The sequence below is a fragment of the Pezoporus flaviventris genome, unplaced genomic scaffold, assembly GCF_033815535.1.
Source record: "Pezoporus flaviventris isolate CSIRO_AGI_PZ_B2104156 unplaced genomic scaffold, CSIRO_AGI_Pfla_v1 ptg000025l, whole genome shotgun sequence".
Taxonomy (NCBI): Eukaryota; Metazoa; Chordata; class Aves; order Psittaciformes; family Psittacidae; genus Pezoporus; species Pezoporus flaviventris.
The window spans coordinates 34,224,050-34,243,293 of record NW_026892573.1 but is presented as its reverse complement, the minus strand read 5'-3'; the positions used below and the strand labels follow the sequence as shown (position 1 = coordinate 34,243,293).

The 19,244-nt window shown below is 50.0% G+C and overlaps 1 protein-coding gene across 4 annotated transcripts in view; it reads left to right on the top strand.

Annotated features, from left to right (window-relative positions):
• The window catches only part of FAM168A (family with sequence similarity 168 member A), a 169,626-nt gene that overhangs the window by 128,838 nt on the left and 21,544 nt on the right, over nt 1-19,244 (top strand). For all 4 annotated transcript variants that reach the window (XM_061458151.1, XM_061458149.1, XM_061458152.1 and 1 more), the window contains one exon: nt 17,343-17,423. In XM_061458151.1, coding sequence (XP_061314135.1) covers nt 17,343-17,423 — 81 coding nt within the window. The remainder of the gene's footprint in view (nt 1-17,342; nt 17,424-19,244) is intronic.

Below are 19,244 nucleotides of genomic sequence, written 5' to 3'. Positions count from 1 at the left end.
TTCAGTCTGGACCCCTATATCCGTAATCTCACATCAGAGACCCCCACGGAGGCCAGGAGCCAGCCTAGCTCCTTTTTGCAATGTGTGAATCCACCAGGAGGTCACGGGGATGAAGAAGGATCCCCTCAGTATTTTATATCACTGAAGCTTTCCAGTGATTTAAATATATTCTTGGGCTATAGCTTCAAAAAGAACCATATCCAATAAAACTGGTGTTATTTATACCTGCCCTGCTTGGAAGTAGAGCAGGGCCTTGTGGATGACGGGAGGTCTTTGGCGTGCTGAGATGGAGTGGGAGGCAGAGGAGGATTTGAGGAGCTCCGAAGAGAGAGGAGCACCATTTCCTGCTGAACCCTTGGAGTGGGAGCTGCTGCTCGTGTTGATCCTGGAAAGCCATGCTGGGATAAACACATCCTGCCTGCATGTACAGGGTGCCCAGAGAAGCTGTGGCTGCCCCATCCCTGGCAGTGTTCAAGGCCAGGTTGGACACAGGGGCTTGGAGCAAGCTGCTCTAGTGGAAGGGGTCCCTGCCCATGGCAGGGGTTGGAGCTGGAGGAGCTTTAAGGTCCCTTCAACCCAAACCAGGCTGTGAGTCTCTGACTCTCTTTTGTAGGAAGAGACCTTTCTCATATGAAGTAGTGTAGGGAAAAATATAATTATCTCTATAATTATGCAAATAAAATGCTATTTTTTCAGGTTCCAGTGCCTCAGATTACCCCTCGTAAAGGTATTTTGGTGTGATGAATGCATGACAGTTTTCTGCTGCTGGCTGTTTGGTGACAGCTTCTTTTTGGGTAACAATCCCGTGCGAGAGATGCCTCTGGACGTCTCCTCTCCTTCCCTCTGCTCCTCACTTAAACCCCTCAGGCTCTGCTGGTAAATGTGTAACATGCTGCTATTTTGAATCCCAAACCATAAGTACTCCTCCTCCTCTTGTTAAGCTAATTCATCCACTCCCGAGCTCACAGTGCAGGAGGAGGCTGACATGAACCATCTGACTTTTATTTTGCTTGAAATAATGCCTTCAGCTCCTCCAGCTTTGGAGGCTTTCCCTTTTCCCCTTCCCTGTTCCATCCCAGCCCATTACTGTAATTTGCCATTCCTGGAGGGAACTGGTGACTCTCCTGTTTCCCAGACACGCTGGTGGATGTGTTAGTTTTAAGGTGGTTTCACTCCCTGAAGCACAATGACTCATGATGGAGTTGCAAAGTCCTCTCTGGTGTTCCATAGCAGTTGACTTCTGGATTTAATCCTTCAGGGGGTAGTTGGAGCACAGCATGAAATCCCCAAATCCTTGAAGGCTGTGCCAGTCATAACATCTTCCCTGAACTCAACGTAGCCATCTCCCCTTGTAAAATTAGAGTGACCCAAGGACCTTGTCTTCAGGTTGGGGCAGAGGGAATGATGGGGGTTGACTTGGATTTGTAGGGGAAAAGCAATGCCCTAGGCAGGGTGATTTATTGGGGAGCACAATGATGTTCCTTCCATTTTTACACCTGCTGTGTTGGGGCATTGGGATGAATGCGCTGGGAAGTGCTCTTGGGATGCTCTTCTGATTTCCTCCCAACTCAGAGAGGTGTCCACAGTTCTGTGTCTTCCTGAGCTATTGCAGGGTGGTTTGGGATGAAGGGAGCTTAAAGCTCCTCCAGCTCCAACCCCTGCCACGGGCAGGGACCCCTTCCACTAGAGCAGCTTGCTCCAAGCCCCTGTGTCCAACCTGGCCTTGAGCACTGCCAGGGATGGGGCAGCCACAGCTTCTCTGGGCACCCTGTGCCAGTGCCTCAGCACCCTCCCAGGGAAGAGCTTCTGCCTAAGAGCTCAGCTCAGTCTCCCCTCGGGCAGGTTCAAGCCATTCCCCATGGCCTGGCCCTACAGACGTGCTGGTGGAAGGGGCAGGGGCTTGGAACTGGATGACCTTGAGGTCCTTTCCAACCCAAACCAGTCTGGGATTCTATGATTTCAGGGCTGTTGCTCGTCCTTCCTGGTTCTTGGTGAATTGAGAAGGAGCTGCATTTGCTGTTGGGTTTCTCTAGGGTCTGGTGTAGTGATCAGGGATCTCATCCCATCTCTTTGCTGGAAGATGAATAGCAAACACCTTGGGATATGGGCTTGTTTCTGTGGCATCTCTGTGTTTCTCCTCTCTTCCCAAGAGAATCTTTGCCCTTTTGAGCTGGTGAAATCAGGTTTTAGTTTCAGGGGAGCCCTTTTTGAAACCCCACTGCCAGGTCAGATTTTGGGTATTCCCTACTTCCCCCAAGCACAATTTGAGTCTCCTTTCCTGGCCCAAATGCATCCAAGAGACCCACTAAGCCTTTTAACACCCAAACCCTGGTTTTGCTAATACCCTGTGTGTGCTCCATCTGCTGCTCTGTTTGTCCAAAGCTGATGTCTTTGAGAGCAATTCACTTGCCTGGTCCAAGTCCAAACTGTCCAACATGCCATATGGATGTTTTAAAGGCAATTAGCATTTTAACAGTCAGGATCTCAGTTGTGATCCCTAAACCCTTGGTCTTCCTGAGTTTCCCTCAAGCTTGGCCTATTCTGACAACCCCAAATAGTTTATCATTGGGAATTCGTCTCTTTCCTAACCTCACAAATGAAAATTGTTGGATCCATCCTTTAAAATGGTTCTTTTGGGCAATCATTTCATCCTGTGGCATTGTTGTGGTCATCCTGGAATTGCCAATCGCTAGAATTAGCTGAAACAGGAAATTTGGTGTCTCCAGAGATCTTGTTTAAGGGTGTGAATCAAGAATAGGTCCGGTAAAATGAGAATGCTGCTAATGTTAAAGGGGAATATGTTAGAGGTAGGAAGGAGGTCAAGGCTTGTGCTATAGGAGAGACTTAATTCCTGGGCAGTTTTGTTGTGTTAATCCTTGATCATGGTCTGAAGATGCCACAATGGCAGCACTGGGGACATTGGCTTTGGTGGAATACCTGGAATAACACTTCTAAGGTAGGTCCAACACAAGGATGCTCAGAGGCTGGAGCCTGGAGCCAGGCTGAGAACACTGGGGCTGTTGAGCCTGGAGAAGAGAAGCTGCGTGGAGACCTCAGAGCAGCTTCCAGTGTGTGGAGGGAGCTACAGGGATGCTGGAGATGATTTTGGACACGTATCTGCAGGTACCTAGCACATGGGAAGCCCTTTCCAGATGCTGCTCTTCATTGAAATAAGCACATTTTGGACCTGGTTCATGTAGGCACCAACCAGGCCAGAAGGAAGGAATTGTAACAGATATGAAAGAGGAGCAAATTCCCAATTCCAGAGTCTAAAAAGGCATCAGATATTCACACTGAAGTTGTTCCCTTTCCTTCTTGCACGCTCTGCTTTGTCTGGCACGGAGCAGGAATTAGATCTGGAGCAACACAGCAAAGCTTGCAATGATTCTTTCATTCCTCCTGGCTCAGCAGCAGAGCTGAAAAGGCTGCATTGGAAATGAACCAGATGAACAAGTGCATTTGGAAATCACAAAGGGCTCTTTTCTGAGCAGTTTATTGGAAATGCCCTGCCATAACCCATAACCTGAAGGCACGGAGAGCCTGGCCTTGCTCTCCTGCCTGCCTGCATTTACATTGCAAACTGCTCCAGAAAGAGCCAACCAGATACATTTCCTTCAAGACCCATCCAGTGTTGCCATAGAAACTCTGCCAGAGCAGAAGGAGACCAGGAGCATCCGCTTCTGGAAGTGTGAGGCTCTCTTCACCTCCACAAGGCTGCAGGGATGAGCAAATTCCAGATGGGAAAGGATTTGCCCTTCTGTATCATCATGTATGAAACTGGAGCCACTTGAGGGTGTTTGTGGGATAGACTCCAGATTACCAGAGGAAAAGGAATGTCTGTGGGGCCAGAAGGATGCTCTGTTTCCTCCTTGGCTAGGGAAGGAACTCAAGGAAGAGCCAATGCTTAGAATTCACCATGGTGGAGCCTTGTTGGAGTTGCACCAGGAAACCTTCAATTGAAGGGGGAAAAACAGGACCAGAAACATGATCATAGAATCCCAACCTGGTTTGGGTTGGAAGAGACTTTAAAGCTCCTCCAGTTCCAACCCCTGCCACAGGCAGGGACCCCTTCCACTGGAGCAGCTTGCTCCAAGCCCCTGTGTCCAACCTGGCCTTGAACACTGCCAGGGATGGGGCAGCCACAGCTTCTCTGGGCACCCTGTGCCAGCGCCTCAGCACCCTCCCAGGGAAGAGCTTCTGCCTAAGAGCTCAGCTCAGTCTCCCCTCGGGCAGGTTAAAGCCATTCCCCTTGGCCTGGCCCTACAGGCCCTTGTCCCAAGCCCCTCTCCAGCTTTCCTGCAGCCCCTTCAGGCACTGGAGCTGCTCTCAGGTCTCCCCTTCAGGAGCCTTCTCTTCTCCAGGCTGCCCCAGCCCAGCTCTCTCAGCCTGGCTCCAGAGCAGAGTGTGAAACATGATGTCCTCATCTTCCTTCTCTTCATGTGTATCTCCCCATAGTTCATGTTCCTGCACTTCAGGTTCCTCCCAGTCTCTTGACTTCAGCACAGATTTCAGTTTAGGTGAAGAAATGCATGTGCACTAATGAGAATATCAGTAATTATTCCATTAGAGGTACATGAACTGAGCAGGGCTCTATCTCATTTTCCCCAAGCCACATGCTATCAGTGAGAGCAGGAGGTGATTTCTGCTGGTGAAATGGGCAGACGTGACTCTGAATGCGCAAGGAAAACCAGCTTTTCAGTGAAATAAAGGCCACCCCATCACTTTTGTGAGAGTAACCTCCCTCTGCTCTGTCATTCTGGAGCAGTTCAGCTGCCAGCTCAGGAGCCCTCCTGTGGCATCTCCTCACCTGCCATGCTGACCTTCCAAATGTTACAACAGCCCTGGAAAACGTGTTCCATCATACCCAAGAAAAGACAGGGGGATAGACCCATGGACAGGATGAAGAATGAGCTCTGTGTACTCACTGTGTGCAGGAAGAGGAACAGTTGCTCTCTTTTCCCTCTTTAAGATATCAGCTAAGGGCCTGATGAAGTTGTGCTTCATCCTCATTGCTCTGCAGTAAGGAAGAACTTATTTCCTTGTCTTTTGGATATCCTTTCATTGTATATCATGTTTCATTCATATCATCTTCAATATCATTGTAACGATATTGTAATAGCAAAGATTAAGACAGGAAGAAGTAGCTTAGTCCTAGGGCTTAGTCTTAGGTGCCAAAGCCTCGCAAACCTGCTGCTGTTCACCAAGGACATCAACAGGATGGAAGTGGTTCATTGAGGTTCCTCAGCAAAGATCCGTAGAGAAACTAAGGCTCATTGGGGCAAGGGGAGGGTTCTTTCCAGGATAAGTAATTTGTTAAAGGTAAAGAGAGGGGTTTGGAGTCAGTAACAGGCTCTTTGGCTGAAGGGGACCTGGTGTTCAGCAGAGGTTGGTGGTGGGGAGCTGGGTTTGTTCAGCACTTTCAGAAGGGACCTGGGAAAGGGAAGGAATGCTGAGAGCTGCTGATCTTAAATTACCCAGGGCAATAGGAGATGAGGGATGATGAATGTGAAGTTAGAGCCATAGAATAGTTAGGGTTGGAAAGGACCTTAAAATCATCCAGTTCCAGCCCCCCTGCTATGGGCAGGGACACCTCACACTAAACCATGGCACCCAAGGCTTTGTCCAACCTGGCCTTGAACACTGCTAGGGATGGAGCATTCACAACCTCCCTGGGCAACCCCAGTGCCTCAGCACCCTCACAGGAAAGAGCTTCTTCCTTAGATCCAATCTAAACTTCCCCTGTTTCAGTTTGAACCTGTTATCCCTTGTTCTTTCACTCCAGTCCCTAATGAAGAGTCCCTCCACAGCATCCTTATAGGTCCCCTTCAGATACTGGAAGGCTGCTATGAGGTCTCCACGCAGCTTCTCTTTGGCAATAGCTTCTCATGAGACTACACTAAAGGTAAAATTCAGTGTAGGTGAATGTGAAGTGATGCATGGGAGGAAAAGGAGTCTTTATCTCGCATGTAAAGTGCTGAGATTCGAGCTGACCATTCCCACTCAGGGGGAGGGTCCTGCATCATGACAACTGCATCAGCTCAGTGCTCAGTATCTCCGTGGTAGCTATAAATGTTTCCCAGTGAGAACAAGCAGCCATTGGAATAATCTCCCCAGGGAAGTGGTGACTCTCCAGCGTTGGACACTGTTAAGGTTGGGCTGCACAGGGTGCTGGGCATCCAGTCTGGGTCATGCTGTGCTTAGAAAGGTTGGAGCAGATGATCCTTGAGGTCCCTTCAACCTGGGATTCTGGGATACCTGGTCTTCTGCCCAAGGAGCTGATTGGTGCCACGTTCTCCCGAGAGAGCTGCAGATGGGTTTGTGGGCCTGGAAAAGTTTCCCTTTCTTTGCAGTTATTTCTATTCTCTAATAAAAGATGAGTCCTTGCCCAGCAACCCTGATCTCATTGGTCTTCTTTTGGGCTCTGGACAGGCTTATTAGTGGTGGCCTAGGACTCAAAGCTGTGAGTGGCTTTAGCTGCAGATTGGTGACAAGTTTAGCAGCCTTCCAGTGTGTGAAGGGGGCTACAAGGATGCTGGGGAGGGACTCTTCATCAGGGACTGCAGTGACAGGACAAGGGGTAATGGGTTCAAACTGAAACAGGGGAAGTTCAGGTTGGATCTAAGGAAGAAGTTCTTTCCTGTGAGGGTGCTGAGGCACTGGAATGGGTTGCCCAGGGAGGTTGTGAATGCTCCATCCCTGGCAGTGTTCAAGGCCAGGTTGGACAGAGCCTTGAGTGCCATGGTTTAGTGTGAGGTGTCCCTGCCCATGGCAGGGGGGTTGGAACTGGATGATCTTAAGGTCCTTTCCAACCCAAACCATTCCAGGATTCTATGATTCTAAGCTGGTTTCCACCACGACAAGGATTCCTTTTAGGAAGAATGAAAATCATTCTTCAGGGCTGATTTTAGGGTGAATAAAAGAAATACCACTTGGGCTGCTTCAGGTTTAGCAGTCTTCTGCTATTGTAACTTATCTTAATCCTTCCAGCAAATATTCCCCTGGGGAACATGACAGGATAAGGTGGAGCCACAGCTCAGTGTTTAAGGCAGATTATAATGGTTTCTTTATCGAGGGCTCCCACTTTGGAGCAACAAAAGTTTATTCTCTCTTTTGAGACTATTCATATCTTGCTTTGGATTAGCCAAATACAGAACACAGTAAATAAGTGAATGGAGCATTAATATTATGTGACTTAAATGGTTTTCTAGAGCATCTTTCCCATAGAGACTTGTCTCATAGAATCATAGAATCAACCGGGTCGGCAAGCGTAGGGAAGGATGTGACACATGTCTCTTGCCTAGAAGTGGTGGTGATTGACAGTCTGTCAGGTGCTGTCACTGTGCTTTATTTATAGCGTGTGCCTTCACTAATCAAACTGTCTCCCTAATATTCTTGGGCAGTTGCCCCTGGTTTTCAGGATGAGTTTTGCTCATACGGCTGCATCCCGCAGTAAGGCCTGGGAGTAGATGGGAAGTACACCTGAGGTGGGACTGAAATAAGAAGGGAAATGGGGCTAATCTCTTTTGGCCAACACAGGGGCTTGGAGCAAGCTGCTCTAGTGTGAGGTGTCCCTGCCCATGGCAGGGGTTGGAACTGGATGATCTTAAGGCCCTTTCCAACCCAAACCATTCTATCATTCTGTGAATGCCTCATGAAGGGAGACAGCACAAGGCACTTTGTCTTGATGGGAAGGCCATACTTTGCTCCAGCCAGAGGCCTGCAGCCTTTGGTATAAGCCCACAGATCCCACTCCATCACCTCTCTCCTGTGGGAGGTGCACAGCAATGCTGTGGGTGCCTCTACAGTCCACATGAAAACTGGTTTTGCATGGCCATGGGGGATGAGCAAGAAATAAGTTGCTGCTCACATAAAGGAAAGGGCTTTTCAGGTGAAAAAAGAACCAGCTGCAGAAGGTCTCCAGGAAGGAGTCAGGTCATCAAATGCTGGAGCAGAGCTTTCCTTCATCAGTTCCTGTGTCTGGTGACTGCACCTTCATTTGGCTGCTCTACTCTTGGGCTGATGAGGCTTGAAGCAGTAATAAGGAGGTGGCACTTCTTCATGGGAATGAATGGGTTTATTATCCCCGGAGACTTCAGGGATGCTGGATCCTCACCCAGCCATTAACGTGCTCTTCAGAGCGGTTCCACCCTTGCCTTCAGCTTGTTCTCTATTTTTACCTCCATTTAGCATGAGTGGGCTGGAATAATCCCGTGGCAAGGGGAATGATGGGATACCAGCGGTAATGTGGGATGATCCATATCAAATGAAACCTGGGCTCCTGCAGCATCAAGGTCCATTTGCAGGTCTGGGTGCTCATCCTTGGTAACGCCCAAGGAACAGCACGTGGGAGAGGTTTGGGTAGAGCTTGACATGGAAAGGTGTGCAGGCACCATGCTTGGTTCCAGTGTTAAATGGCTCTCCGTGATTAGGGAAGAAGGAAAAGGTTACGCCATCCTTCCTGCTGAAGTTGCATTTGTGAGCTGGCAAAGCAGGAGTCACTCAGGTTCGTAGCATTTAACACAGTAAGTGTAAACCAACCCAGGAATGAGTTTAGGAGGGTCTCAGCTCTGTCCTCCTGAGCTGGAGGCTGCTTCTAGACTTACAGAATCATAGAATGATAGAATGGTTTGGGTTGGAAAGGACCTTAAGCTCATCCAGTTCCAACCCCTGCCATGGGCAGGGACGCCTCACACTAAACCATGGCACCCAAGGCTCTGTCCAACGTGGCCTTGAACACTGCCAGGGATGGAGCATTCACAACCTCCCTGGGCAGCCCATTCCAGTGCCTCAGCACCCTCACAGTAAAGAACTTCCTTACATCCAACCTGAACTTCCCCTGTTTCAGTCTGAACCCATCACCCCTTGTCCTATCACTGCAGTCCCTGATGAAGAGTCCCTCCCCAGCATCCTTGTAGCCCCCTTCACACACTGGAAGCTGCTCTGAGGTCTCCACGCAGCTTCTCTTCTCCAGGCTCAACAGCCCCAATGTTCTCAGCCTGGCTCCATACAGGAGCTGCTCCAGGCCCTGCTCATCCTCGTGGCCTCCTCTGAACTTGTTCCAACAGCTCCATGTCCTTTTTATGCTGAGGACCCCAGAACTACACACAGTGCTGCAAGTGGGGTCTCACCAGAACAGAGTAGAGGGGCAGGATCACCTCCTTCGACCTGCTGGTCATGCTAATATCTTGTATTTGATTTGTAAAGGTCTCTGAATTGGGGAGTGTCTGCTTTGAGCTATAGAAGAAGTTTCATGGAATCACAGAATCAACCAGGTTGGAAAAGCCCTTTAAGCTCATCCGTTTCAACCATTCCCAGCACTGCCAAGGCCACCACTGCCCCATGGCACTGAGGCCTCGTCTCCATGGGGTGTGAACCCTTGCAGGGCCGGTGACTGCAGCCCTGCCCTGGGCAGCCTGTTCCAATGCCTGAGCCCCCTTTAGGTGAAGCATTCCCTGCAACCCTAGAGCAGATTTGCCTTTCCAAATGCACGAGGCCACATTAAGCTGGGGGTAAGTGAAATCAAGTGGATGTGTCTTGATGTTTTAGTACCAAGGTTGACCCAAGTGCCAGCTGAAGGATGATGACACCTTGTAACACACTGGCAGTCTGACATACAACCCTTTGAGCATAGCTGTAGCATCCTAAGAGCCCGTAGTCTATAAGTCACTTGTGACAAAGCTCTTCTGTGTTTGGAGATCTAAATCAAGTGTTTGGTCTTGGAAGTGTTGCTCTCTATTGACCTTGGTCCAGCCCCATGCCCACCAAGGCAGCTGGACCCATAAACCAAGCAGCCTGATAGTATTGGGTCATGGCTTATGTGAGGGGATGACTGGGCCACAAACATCTGAAGTGATGGGGCAGGAGTACATGCTGTGTATTAAGATAGGCAACTGTGTTGTATCTACACACTGATTTAGGTGGGATAAATCTGGAGCAGGTGATCTTTGATTTGGAGTAAGGGATGTTTTAAATGGAGCAGGAAAAGTCTGTAAGATTCCCTGTGTAAGAAGCCATTTAGAGGTGACCTCCCTATCTCCCATGCACAAGGGGTATTCCATGGGGAACAGCTCCTCCAGAAGCAGGAGGAGATACTGGCCCAAGCCCTGATTTCTGTGGTTGTGTGAGGAGCAAAGGGGGCTGAAAAGACCCTTCTGGATGGAGAAAGCCTCATGCCATGGTGTTGAGATCTCTGCTTCAGGTCTTGTCTGAAGTGCTGTTGCTCTTCATCCCTTGGTTTCCAGGACAGAATTAGTCCCCAGATGCCCTTCTCAGCTATATTCTCTGTGCCCCCATAGTCATCACTTAGGCACATTCTGTCTGGTGTCATTGCTACCTGCAACCAGTGTTCAAGAGCTCTGCTGTAAGCCTGGCTGGAGAAGGCTTTGGTGGAGCTATGCCAGGAAGCCGACGGTGGTGCCTCTTCCCAAACTTTTCACCTCGGGGGTAATTCCTCAAGTACCACATTCCCATGTCTGTGTCACAGGATGTGACTTGTGGCAGGAATAAATTCCCAATCAGTCTGAGGGGAACAGATTTACAGTGGTGTGAATTGAAGACATGAAGTTCCTCATGTTTCTGTCCAGAGAAGATACTCAGAAATACGACTTGTGAGGAGTTTCTGAGGTCTGGGCAATAAGGAATGTGAAATAGTGGATGACATGAAGTATTTCATGGGTGAAAATAGTTTGGCTTCATATGACTGAAGAGGTAATAGTAAAGGCAAAATGTTCCTGGACCTGTTGGAGCATCAAAGCTCTCGGTCAGCAGAAGGGAATCGTGTTTTAGGGGTTTAAAATCATAGAGTCATGAATGGTTTGGGTTGGAAGGGAGCTGGAAGCTCATCCACTTCCAACCCCTGCCACGGGCAGAATGCTGGTACTCAAGGAGCTCTCAAGAAGTGCCTGAGCAACAGTGAGAAGAGCTCTCGGTGGCAGTCGTTCAATGAGGTCAAGTGTGGCTTTATAGTGCCTTGTCCTGCACTTAGATAAGGGACTTGATTGTCCTTCCCTATGAAAGTCCTTAGGATCCGACTACTCCAATCGAGTGTTGCAGCTCCAGACTTGCTGGGAGTAAGCATGCAGGAGGCTATTTTGTCTTGCAAATTCATTTAGGCTGCTCATCACAATTTAAGCTCCGATCAGATAATGGCCAACAGAAACTATTGCTGACGCATTCAATGGCACATTTGGAAATCAGTGTTGGAAGTGACACTGGTGCAAGGCTCAAACAGGGACCAAACCACCTGAGCTCCCTAACTGAAGAGAAACAAGCTCTTTTCCAAGAGTTTCAAGGGTACCTAAGGCCTGATGAGAGCCAGCACTTGTGGGTTTTCACTGCTGCAAAGGCTGGTGTGTTACTGAGATGCTGCTCTCAGCTTGGCTTGGGATCTGAGGCTGGAATTGCACCCACACGTAGTGTGAAATTGAGGGTGGGCCGGTTGTGGTTGATGCTGCTGGTGGGTGCCAAACCCTGGGTGAAGGTGTTGAGTTTGGGCTGCTCAAAGCCAGCGAGCTCCTTTTGAGGAGGACTTTGGCGTGTGATGAACAGACCAGGTCAGTGTAAGAGGTTCAGATGATCGTAGAGATTCATTTGTGAAGTATTATCAAGTGCTTTGCTCTGGGTTTTAATGTCTGTAAGCCCTGGGTGTGTGGACACGAGCTGTCTCCATTTCAGCAGGACTGGAGGGAAGAGCTGAGGTGCTGGGCTGCACCTCCAGAGCGTGAGCAGCAGCTCAGGGAGGGGATCCTGCCCCTCTGCTGTGTGAAGGGGAGACCCCCCTGCAGCCCTGATCCAGCTCTGGGGCAGCAGCACAAGAGGGACGTGGAGCTGTTGGAGCGAGGCCAGAGGAGGCCATGGAGCTGCTGCAAGGGCTGGAGCAGCTCTGCTCTGGAGCCAGGCTGAGAGAGCTGGGCTGGGGCAGCCTGGAGAAGAGAAGGCTCCTGAAGGGGAGACCTGAGAGCAGCTCCAGTGCCTGAAGGGGCTGCAGGAAAGCTGGAGAGGGGCTTGGGACAAGGGCCTGTAGGGCCAGGCCAAGGGGAATGGCTTGAACCTGCCCGAGGGGAGACTGAGCTGAGCTCTGAGGCAGAAGCTCTTCCCTGTGAGGGTGCTGAGGCGCTGGCACAGGGTGCCCAGAGAAGCTGTGGCTGCCCCATCCCTGGCAGTGCTCAAGGCCAGGTTGGACACAGGGGCTTGGAGCAAGCTGCTCTAGTGGAAGGGGTCCCTGCCCGTGGCAGGGGTTGGAGCTGGAGGAGCTTTAAGGTCCCTTCCAACCCAAACCAGTCTGGGATTCACTGAGTCTGTGGGTGCAGGCTGCTCCTTTACAGCGAGGATGGGCAATTTATGTTAAAGTCTCATTTAAAGGATGCAGACAGATGGGGAGGAGACCTCTGAATTGCGAATTCCCCTCTAAACTTGCCAGAGGTGCCCTTGCAGTGGGGTTTAATGTCACTTTGTCCTTTGTGCGTGGTCCTCCTGTCCCTGGCAGTGACCTCCAGGGTGTCACGAGACTTCTGCTGGTGGCTCATGGGCAGGAAAAGCTGGAGCTTGTTTGTACCTGGGGCTGGATCTGAGTGCCTGGAATTTCAACTGCCAAAGGGAATAACAAATCTAATCCTCCAATGGACCCTGCCCCTGTATCACTGCCTCTTCAGTCCTTTAATCCTCCCTGCCCTGCTCTCAGCCTTTCCTCCAAGGGCAGCCCTTTGCCTGCTGATGTCTGCTTTTCCCTCCTGCCTTCTCGTTCCTCCCTAGTAATTCAGCTTCTTTGCTGTACAGAGCGACCACAGGAGCTTATTCCATAAGGAATTCCATATTCCATAAGGAATAAGCTATCCCAGAAGGCTGGAAAGAACATTCTTAAATGCCCCATCCACCCATCTCTTGTGCAGAAGAGGTCTGTACTGAGCTTGTGTATATGGTTCCACATGCCTCTGTGTTGCATGCAGGCACTAAAATACATGTGGCTGGAAATAGAAGCTAGCTGCTTTATTATGGGTGTTCTGAGTCTGATTAGGAAGGAAACAAAGCCGGTGCTTAAACCCATTTTAAGGCTGTGTATGCTGCTCATGTTGAATGTATTTCATGGATTCCTTTCCTAGTGCATCCCTAAAGCTGTACGTGGTAGCTGGGATTCGTAACCTAAAAGCCATTAATCTGCAACAGCATTGCACCAAAGAGGACAGGGCTGAGCAGAGCTGCAAGGAATGGGCTAGAAGCGTTTAGAGATACATGGACAGTTAAAGGAGGCTTTAAAATCCCTGCTTGCTGCAGCCCCGGGAGCTCTTCCCTTCGTTATTGAGCCGTAATTCCTGAAGCAGTTCAGTTAGTGCCGCTCGGAGCGGGAGTGCTCTGGGTATCCCTTGGGGAGAGCACAAAATGAACACTGGCTTTGCTGCTCCTATTGATCGTGGGCACGAGATTAAATTAAACTCAAGCAAGAAACCAGCTCCCGAGTTCTTCGGTGAGGAAATCTAATGGCTTTTATTCAACAGGGTTTCATCTCATTTGCTTTCCATCTGCATCAGGGCTGTAATCGGGCCCCAAGCCTCAGCAGGGGCACGGTCCCATCATGTGCAGATCCATATAGGTAGAAAAGAAAGGATCTCTTCTTTGTGCCCCTGACTTCCCCATGTCTCCAGCAGGAAGCCCATGAAGATTAGCAGCTCTCAACATGAAACGAGTGGGTTTTACCTGCTTGCTGTTCTCTCTGATGCAAGGTGAAGAGAACCATAGAATCAGCTAGGTTGGAAAAGACCTTTAAGATCATCAAGTTCACCCAAGAGGCAACATAGACATGACAGGAGGGGAATGGGGTCAGCAGGAGCAACAGGGATTTGCAGGAGGTCCCATAGGGTTTCCATGGGGAAAATCAGAGCAAGATGCCAGATACTTTGGCACTGCCACTCTCCTGGATCATCCCTGGGCAGTGGACCCAGGCTTTGTCTTATGCACCAGGGGATGTAAGATATGGGGACCATCATGGGGGGATTGCAGCTTGCTTGTAGTCATTTGGGGGATGAAGAAGAGCCAACAAGCCTAAATCCTATTGAAAAATCTAAAAGGTATAGAAATATCTCTTGTATTTCTAAACCCAGTGTTGAGGTTTTAAACCCAGGGGTTTGAGTGCTGGGTATTCTCAAGCCTGTTTCACCTGGCACATATTGTCACAGGTTCTGCTTCTCTCTTATCTTTCATTGTCTCCCCAAAGCAGCAAACCACCAGTAATTTCCCTGCTCTTTTCCCAGCTCCGTTTCCCCTTAAAATAGAAAGGACAAGTTTTCTTGCTGGAGATCAGCACTTCCCAAAGGTTATGAGAGCAGAGAGGAAGATAGAGCAGAGCAGGGCTGGCTGCATCTTTCCACGTCCGAAGCTATTAAAGCTTCCTTGATATAAGTGGCATTTATCTGGAATGAAATGATCCTGAAACAGGCCATCACTTGCTTTCAGAACAACAAAAGATGCCACAATAAGCAAGATGCACTCCTACCAAGCAGAAGTTAAACCCAAAACAAAGAGAAAGAAGAGCTAAGTACACAGATACCCTCTGCCTGAAATCACAGAATCATGGAATGGTTTGAGTTGAAAGGGACCTTAAAGCTCCTCCAGCTCCACCCCCTGCCATGGGCAGGGACCCCTTCCACTAGAGCAGCTTGCTCCAAGCCCCTGTGTCCAACCTGGCCTTCAACACTGCCAGGGATGGGGCAGCCACAGCTTCTCTGGGCACCCTGTGCCAGCGCCTCAGCACCCTCACAGGGAAGAGCTTCTGCCTTATCTCCAACCTGAACTTCCCCTGTTTCAGTTTGAACCCATCACCCCTTGTCCTATCACTGCAGTCCCTGATGAAGAGTCCCTCCCCAGCATCCTTGTAGCCCCCTTCACACACTGGAAGCTGCTCTGAGGTCTCCACACAGCTTCTCTTCTCCAGGCTCAACAGCCACAACTTCCTCAGCCTGGCTCCATACAGGAGCTGCTCCAGCCCCTGCTCATCCTCGTGGCCTCCTCTGGCCTCGCTCCAACAGCTCCATGTCCTTCTTATGTTGAGGACCCCAGAACTGCACCCAGTGCTGCAAGTGGGGTCTCACAAGAGCACAGTAGAGGGGCAACTCTACACAGAGTTACAACCCCATGGCAGGGAGTTGGAACTGGATGCTTTTAAGGTCCTTTCCAACCCAGACCATTCTAAGATTCTATAACTACTGCAGTAGTTTATGGGATTCAGGAATTCTTTGAGGGGATTAATGAGCAGCAAAGACCAGAAGAACCTCTTGATGCCCCAGGAGGTTCTCATCTAGATCCTATCCCTAGATGATGAGCAAGGGACTTGCCAACACCATGGCATGCACGCAAGGCTATCAGCGCCTGAGGAGGTAAAACCCGGTGTAGAAACACAGTTGAGAGAATTACAGGGAATATAATTGACCACTTTTGTGGTCAAGAAGGGAGTTGGAGTTGGTTTAACGCCCCCAGCCAGACTGGTCAGGAGATCATTGAGCTTGAGAGGCAACCAGAGGACCTCGGAGCATTGGATATACTGGAAAAGAAAGGGTTATGTTCTGATGAAGCAGCGAGGAGGCAGGGATGTTTCTGATTTAAGATCTTCCTCATTAATGTTCTGCTTGCAATCACAGGATCTGCAAATAACTGTGCACGGAGCTTCTTGATTGCTCTGTATGTGCCTGCCTCCGATGCCAGCATGGTTTTATGTAGCCTAAAAAAGCCAAACACAAAGTCTGTTAAACTGCTGCTTATCCAACATTAACTCCAGCAATTTTTAATTAACCTGATTTAGAAGCCAAATATATCAGTGATGAAAATGAGAGGGTAGAACACAGTCATTTATTCCAGCCCAGTGGTCAGGAGTGGTGCATTAGATTTATTCCGATAAACCTCCCCACTTTGCCGCAGGAATCGGCTCTGTGCCGGGTGCCAGGTTTGAGGAATCTGCACCTTGCTAAGGAGCAAATGAGCTTTGGGCCATGGGAGGGAGGGATGGAGCCGGGTTTCATCTTCCTGCTCGGAACGGGGGAGGAAAGACCCACCCCTGCTTGTGTTTCATAGAGCAAAATCAAGGCGATGGGTGTGAATGGGCGCTAATTGCCGCTTTGCAGCCTTTGCTGGCAACCAGCAGGCAGCGTCAGTGGAGCTTGGCGTGGAAAGACTCTCCAAGGGTCGTTTTGTCTGCCATGGGGTTGGTTGTGCTCTGGGCTGGTGGCCAACGAGATGCACAGATAAAGCAGGGCAGTGGCCGTGGCGGGGAAGCACAGCAGAGGCAGGCTCTGCCAGCAGAGGAAGACGAACGTGTTCCATTCGGTGTGTCAGAGGGAGTTACGCAGGAGCACGTAAGAAGGGATGGGGTTATCCGAGTGTTGCCATTTCCAGTCGGGAAGACTTCCAAGAAATGGAAGTGAAGCAGTAAACAAAAGCAGACCGGAGCAGATTGAGGTGTGGAGGCTGTTGTCTGGGGTCTTAGAATCATAGAATGGTTTGGGTTCAAAAGGGCCTTAAGATCATCCGGTTCCATCCCCCTGCTGTCATGGAGGACAAGAGCTTCTAGTTCAGTGCAGGACATCTGCACTGTGCATAGGTGCACGTAGGGCCTTGGCTCTGCAGTGGTTTCCAAGCCTCCATGTGTCTGAGTGCTTTGATGTTTTCCCCTGACCTCCCTATGACCGATGCGAGTGAGGATGATGAGAACTGAAGGTGCTCTGCAACCTTTCCTAAAGTGCCCATTAAAGCCTCCTGTGGCTTCAAAGGGTAGGAGCTACCGCGTGTGTTCCTTCCAGGTGGCCTGGCAGGTAATCGTGTCCCTCCCAGGCTGGCACTTGTGCAGCCATGGGTGAATATTGGGGCTGGCAGCTTCTCATGCAGCCTCTTCACCTTCCCTTTAGCAAGAGGCTCTGGTTAATGCAAGTGCTGTGCGCTGAGGACTCGAGGGTGCTGAGCTCTGCGAATGCTCCAGTGGTCAAACCGTGATGGCTGCGAGCAGCCAAGGGGAGCCTTTCAAGCAGAGCTGTGCTGGTGGCTATCCCAGAGCTCCATTCTGCATTCAGTGTGTGGATTTCCTCCCTGGTTTCCTGCAGAGCGCATGGAGCATTCCTGTGTTCTGCATTCTGGTCGTTGCACTCCTTTTGTAGAGGAATAGGGGTGAAATATTGATGGGGTCACTTGTAAGCCTACGGAGCGCATTCAGAGTCCTTCCTGTAGCCTGAGAATACATCTGGGCTTTGGCTCTCAGCTGTGCCCATGGCCTCATTGCACGCACAGGTTGTGTGCTGCTCCCCAAGGATGCTGTCCTCTTCTCTCCGTGTTATGAGACCATAATTTCTCCTTCTTTCTCATGGCAGGTTATCCGACGGGCTATCCCACCGCTGCTCCAGCCTACAACCCAAACATGTATCCAACCAGCAGCCCCGGCTACGCCCCAGGTAAGGATCTATGTACGAAGACAAGACTGGGGATGTTGTTGAAGGGTCCAGGAGGATTCCCTTTTTGCTGCTCATTGGTCAAAATCCAGCAGCTCCATGTGTTTGACAGCAAGTACTTCCCAGGGAAGGGGCTTGTGTTGAGCTCTTCCCTTCCTAACTCGGTCATTAACTTCATGCCCTGCACTGGGAATATTTGTCTGTGTTGCAAAGTATTTTTGAGCCAGGAATTGTATCCTGATGCTAATCCCAGGGATTTTACAATCCTCACCACTGTGATACCTGCACACTGACGGCTTTTAATATCTTCTGAATACTGCCTGGTGTCTCCCCAGGATTGCCTTCACCTTCCCTCTGCTCGTCCTTCCCTCCTCCTTCCATGTCATAGGTGCAGAAATGGTAGCAACCCTGTCCTGTTCGGTGTCTGGATCTCCCATGCTGTGTCTTTACTGTCCTGTCTTTTCCTGACAGACCCTAGTCTGTCCTAGGGTCATCTTCTGTCCAGCTCCCACCCTTCACACCACCCCAAAATGGCTCTTCCAAAGAGGCAGCAAGCTCTTCCTGGCCAGACTTGCTTACCCTTCTGCCTTAGCCTTGCTGTGCTGGTTGTCTCTGACAGCCCCAGCTGCACTCTTCTCCATAAGATCTTGTTTTCCTTTGGCATTCCAAGCTTGGACACTTGTTTCGTGTCTCTGTTGCAGTGTGTCCATTGGGAGATATTTGTCATCTGCCTCTTTCAGCTTTCCATGAACCACCCTACCAGCCAGGCTGATGTTCATCCTCTATAGCTCAGCCCTACCCTGGCACTCTGCTCTCTGCCATCTCCAGCCTTGGCAAATTCTCCTCCATCCTTCTGGAGAGCTGCTACAAAACAGATCTCCCCAGTCCACTGCTTTAACCGTGTCATAGAATAGAATCATGGAATGGTTTGGGTTGGAAAGGACCTTAAGATCTCCCAGTTCCAACCCCCTGCCATGTGCTGGGGTGCCTCACATCCCCCTCTTTGCTCCCTCTTGCTCGTATCTAGCACAGGCTACGTGTCCTTGCTTAAAGAAGCAATGTCCAGTCCATTCATTCTTGGTGTCTGGAGCCTTACAGCTCTTTTGGCTCAGCCAACAATGTCTGTCCTTTTCACCTCTTCCCAAACAAGTGTCTCCCTTGTTCCTTTGCTTCCTCTCCTTGGAAGGAGGCTTCTCCTGTCACCCACAAAGCCATTTTTCACTTGAATTCCTCTATTAGCCATGGGTTTTATTAACAAAAGGCCATAACAAGAACTGCCAAGCTCCTCCCCTTCCCTGCTGAGCACCTTTTCTCCACACCTCCCTTCTGGCTGGTTTCTGCTGTTCTGTCTTGGCCAGACACGTACTGAGCCCATGGCTCTGGTTGCTCTATGGATGCAAAGAAAGGTCTGGATGGGGAAGGACACTCACACATCCACAACCTTCCTGCCTGGCTGGAGAGAGCTGGAGAGGCAAAAGCCATCAAAGCATCTGGGTGGCAAACCCAGTCATGCCCTGTGCATCACTTTGGGGTCGAACACCTCTCTGCATGAGGTGGAGAGACAGGGGAAATGCTTATAGCCAAGGGCTGCCAATGGTAGGAGATTAGGACAGAATCTAAATGAACCACAGGGGCTGCTGTCAGATAACTTCAAGGACACTTCTTATTCCAGGAGAGCTGAACCTCCCACTGTTTTGAAGTCCGAGCAGTTACTCCAAAGCAGGATTCATGGAGTAATTCCCACCTTTCCAAAAGGAGTCGTCTTCAGCACAGCATGGACCCATGCTCTGTGCTTAGTAAGGAATATTTGAGTTCCTCTGCTAA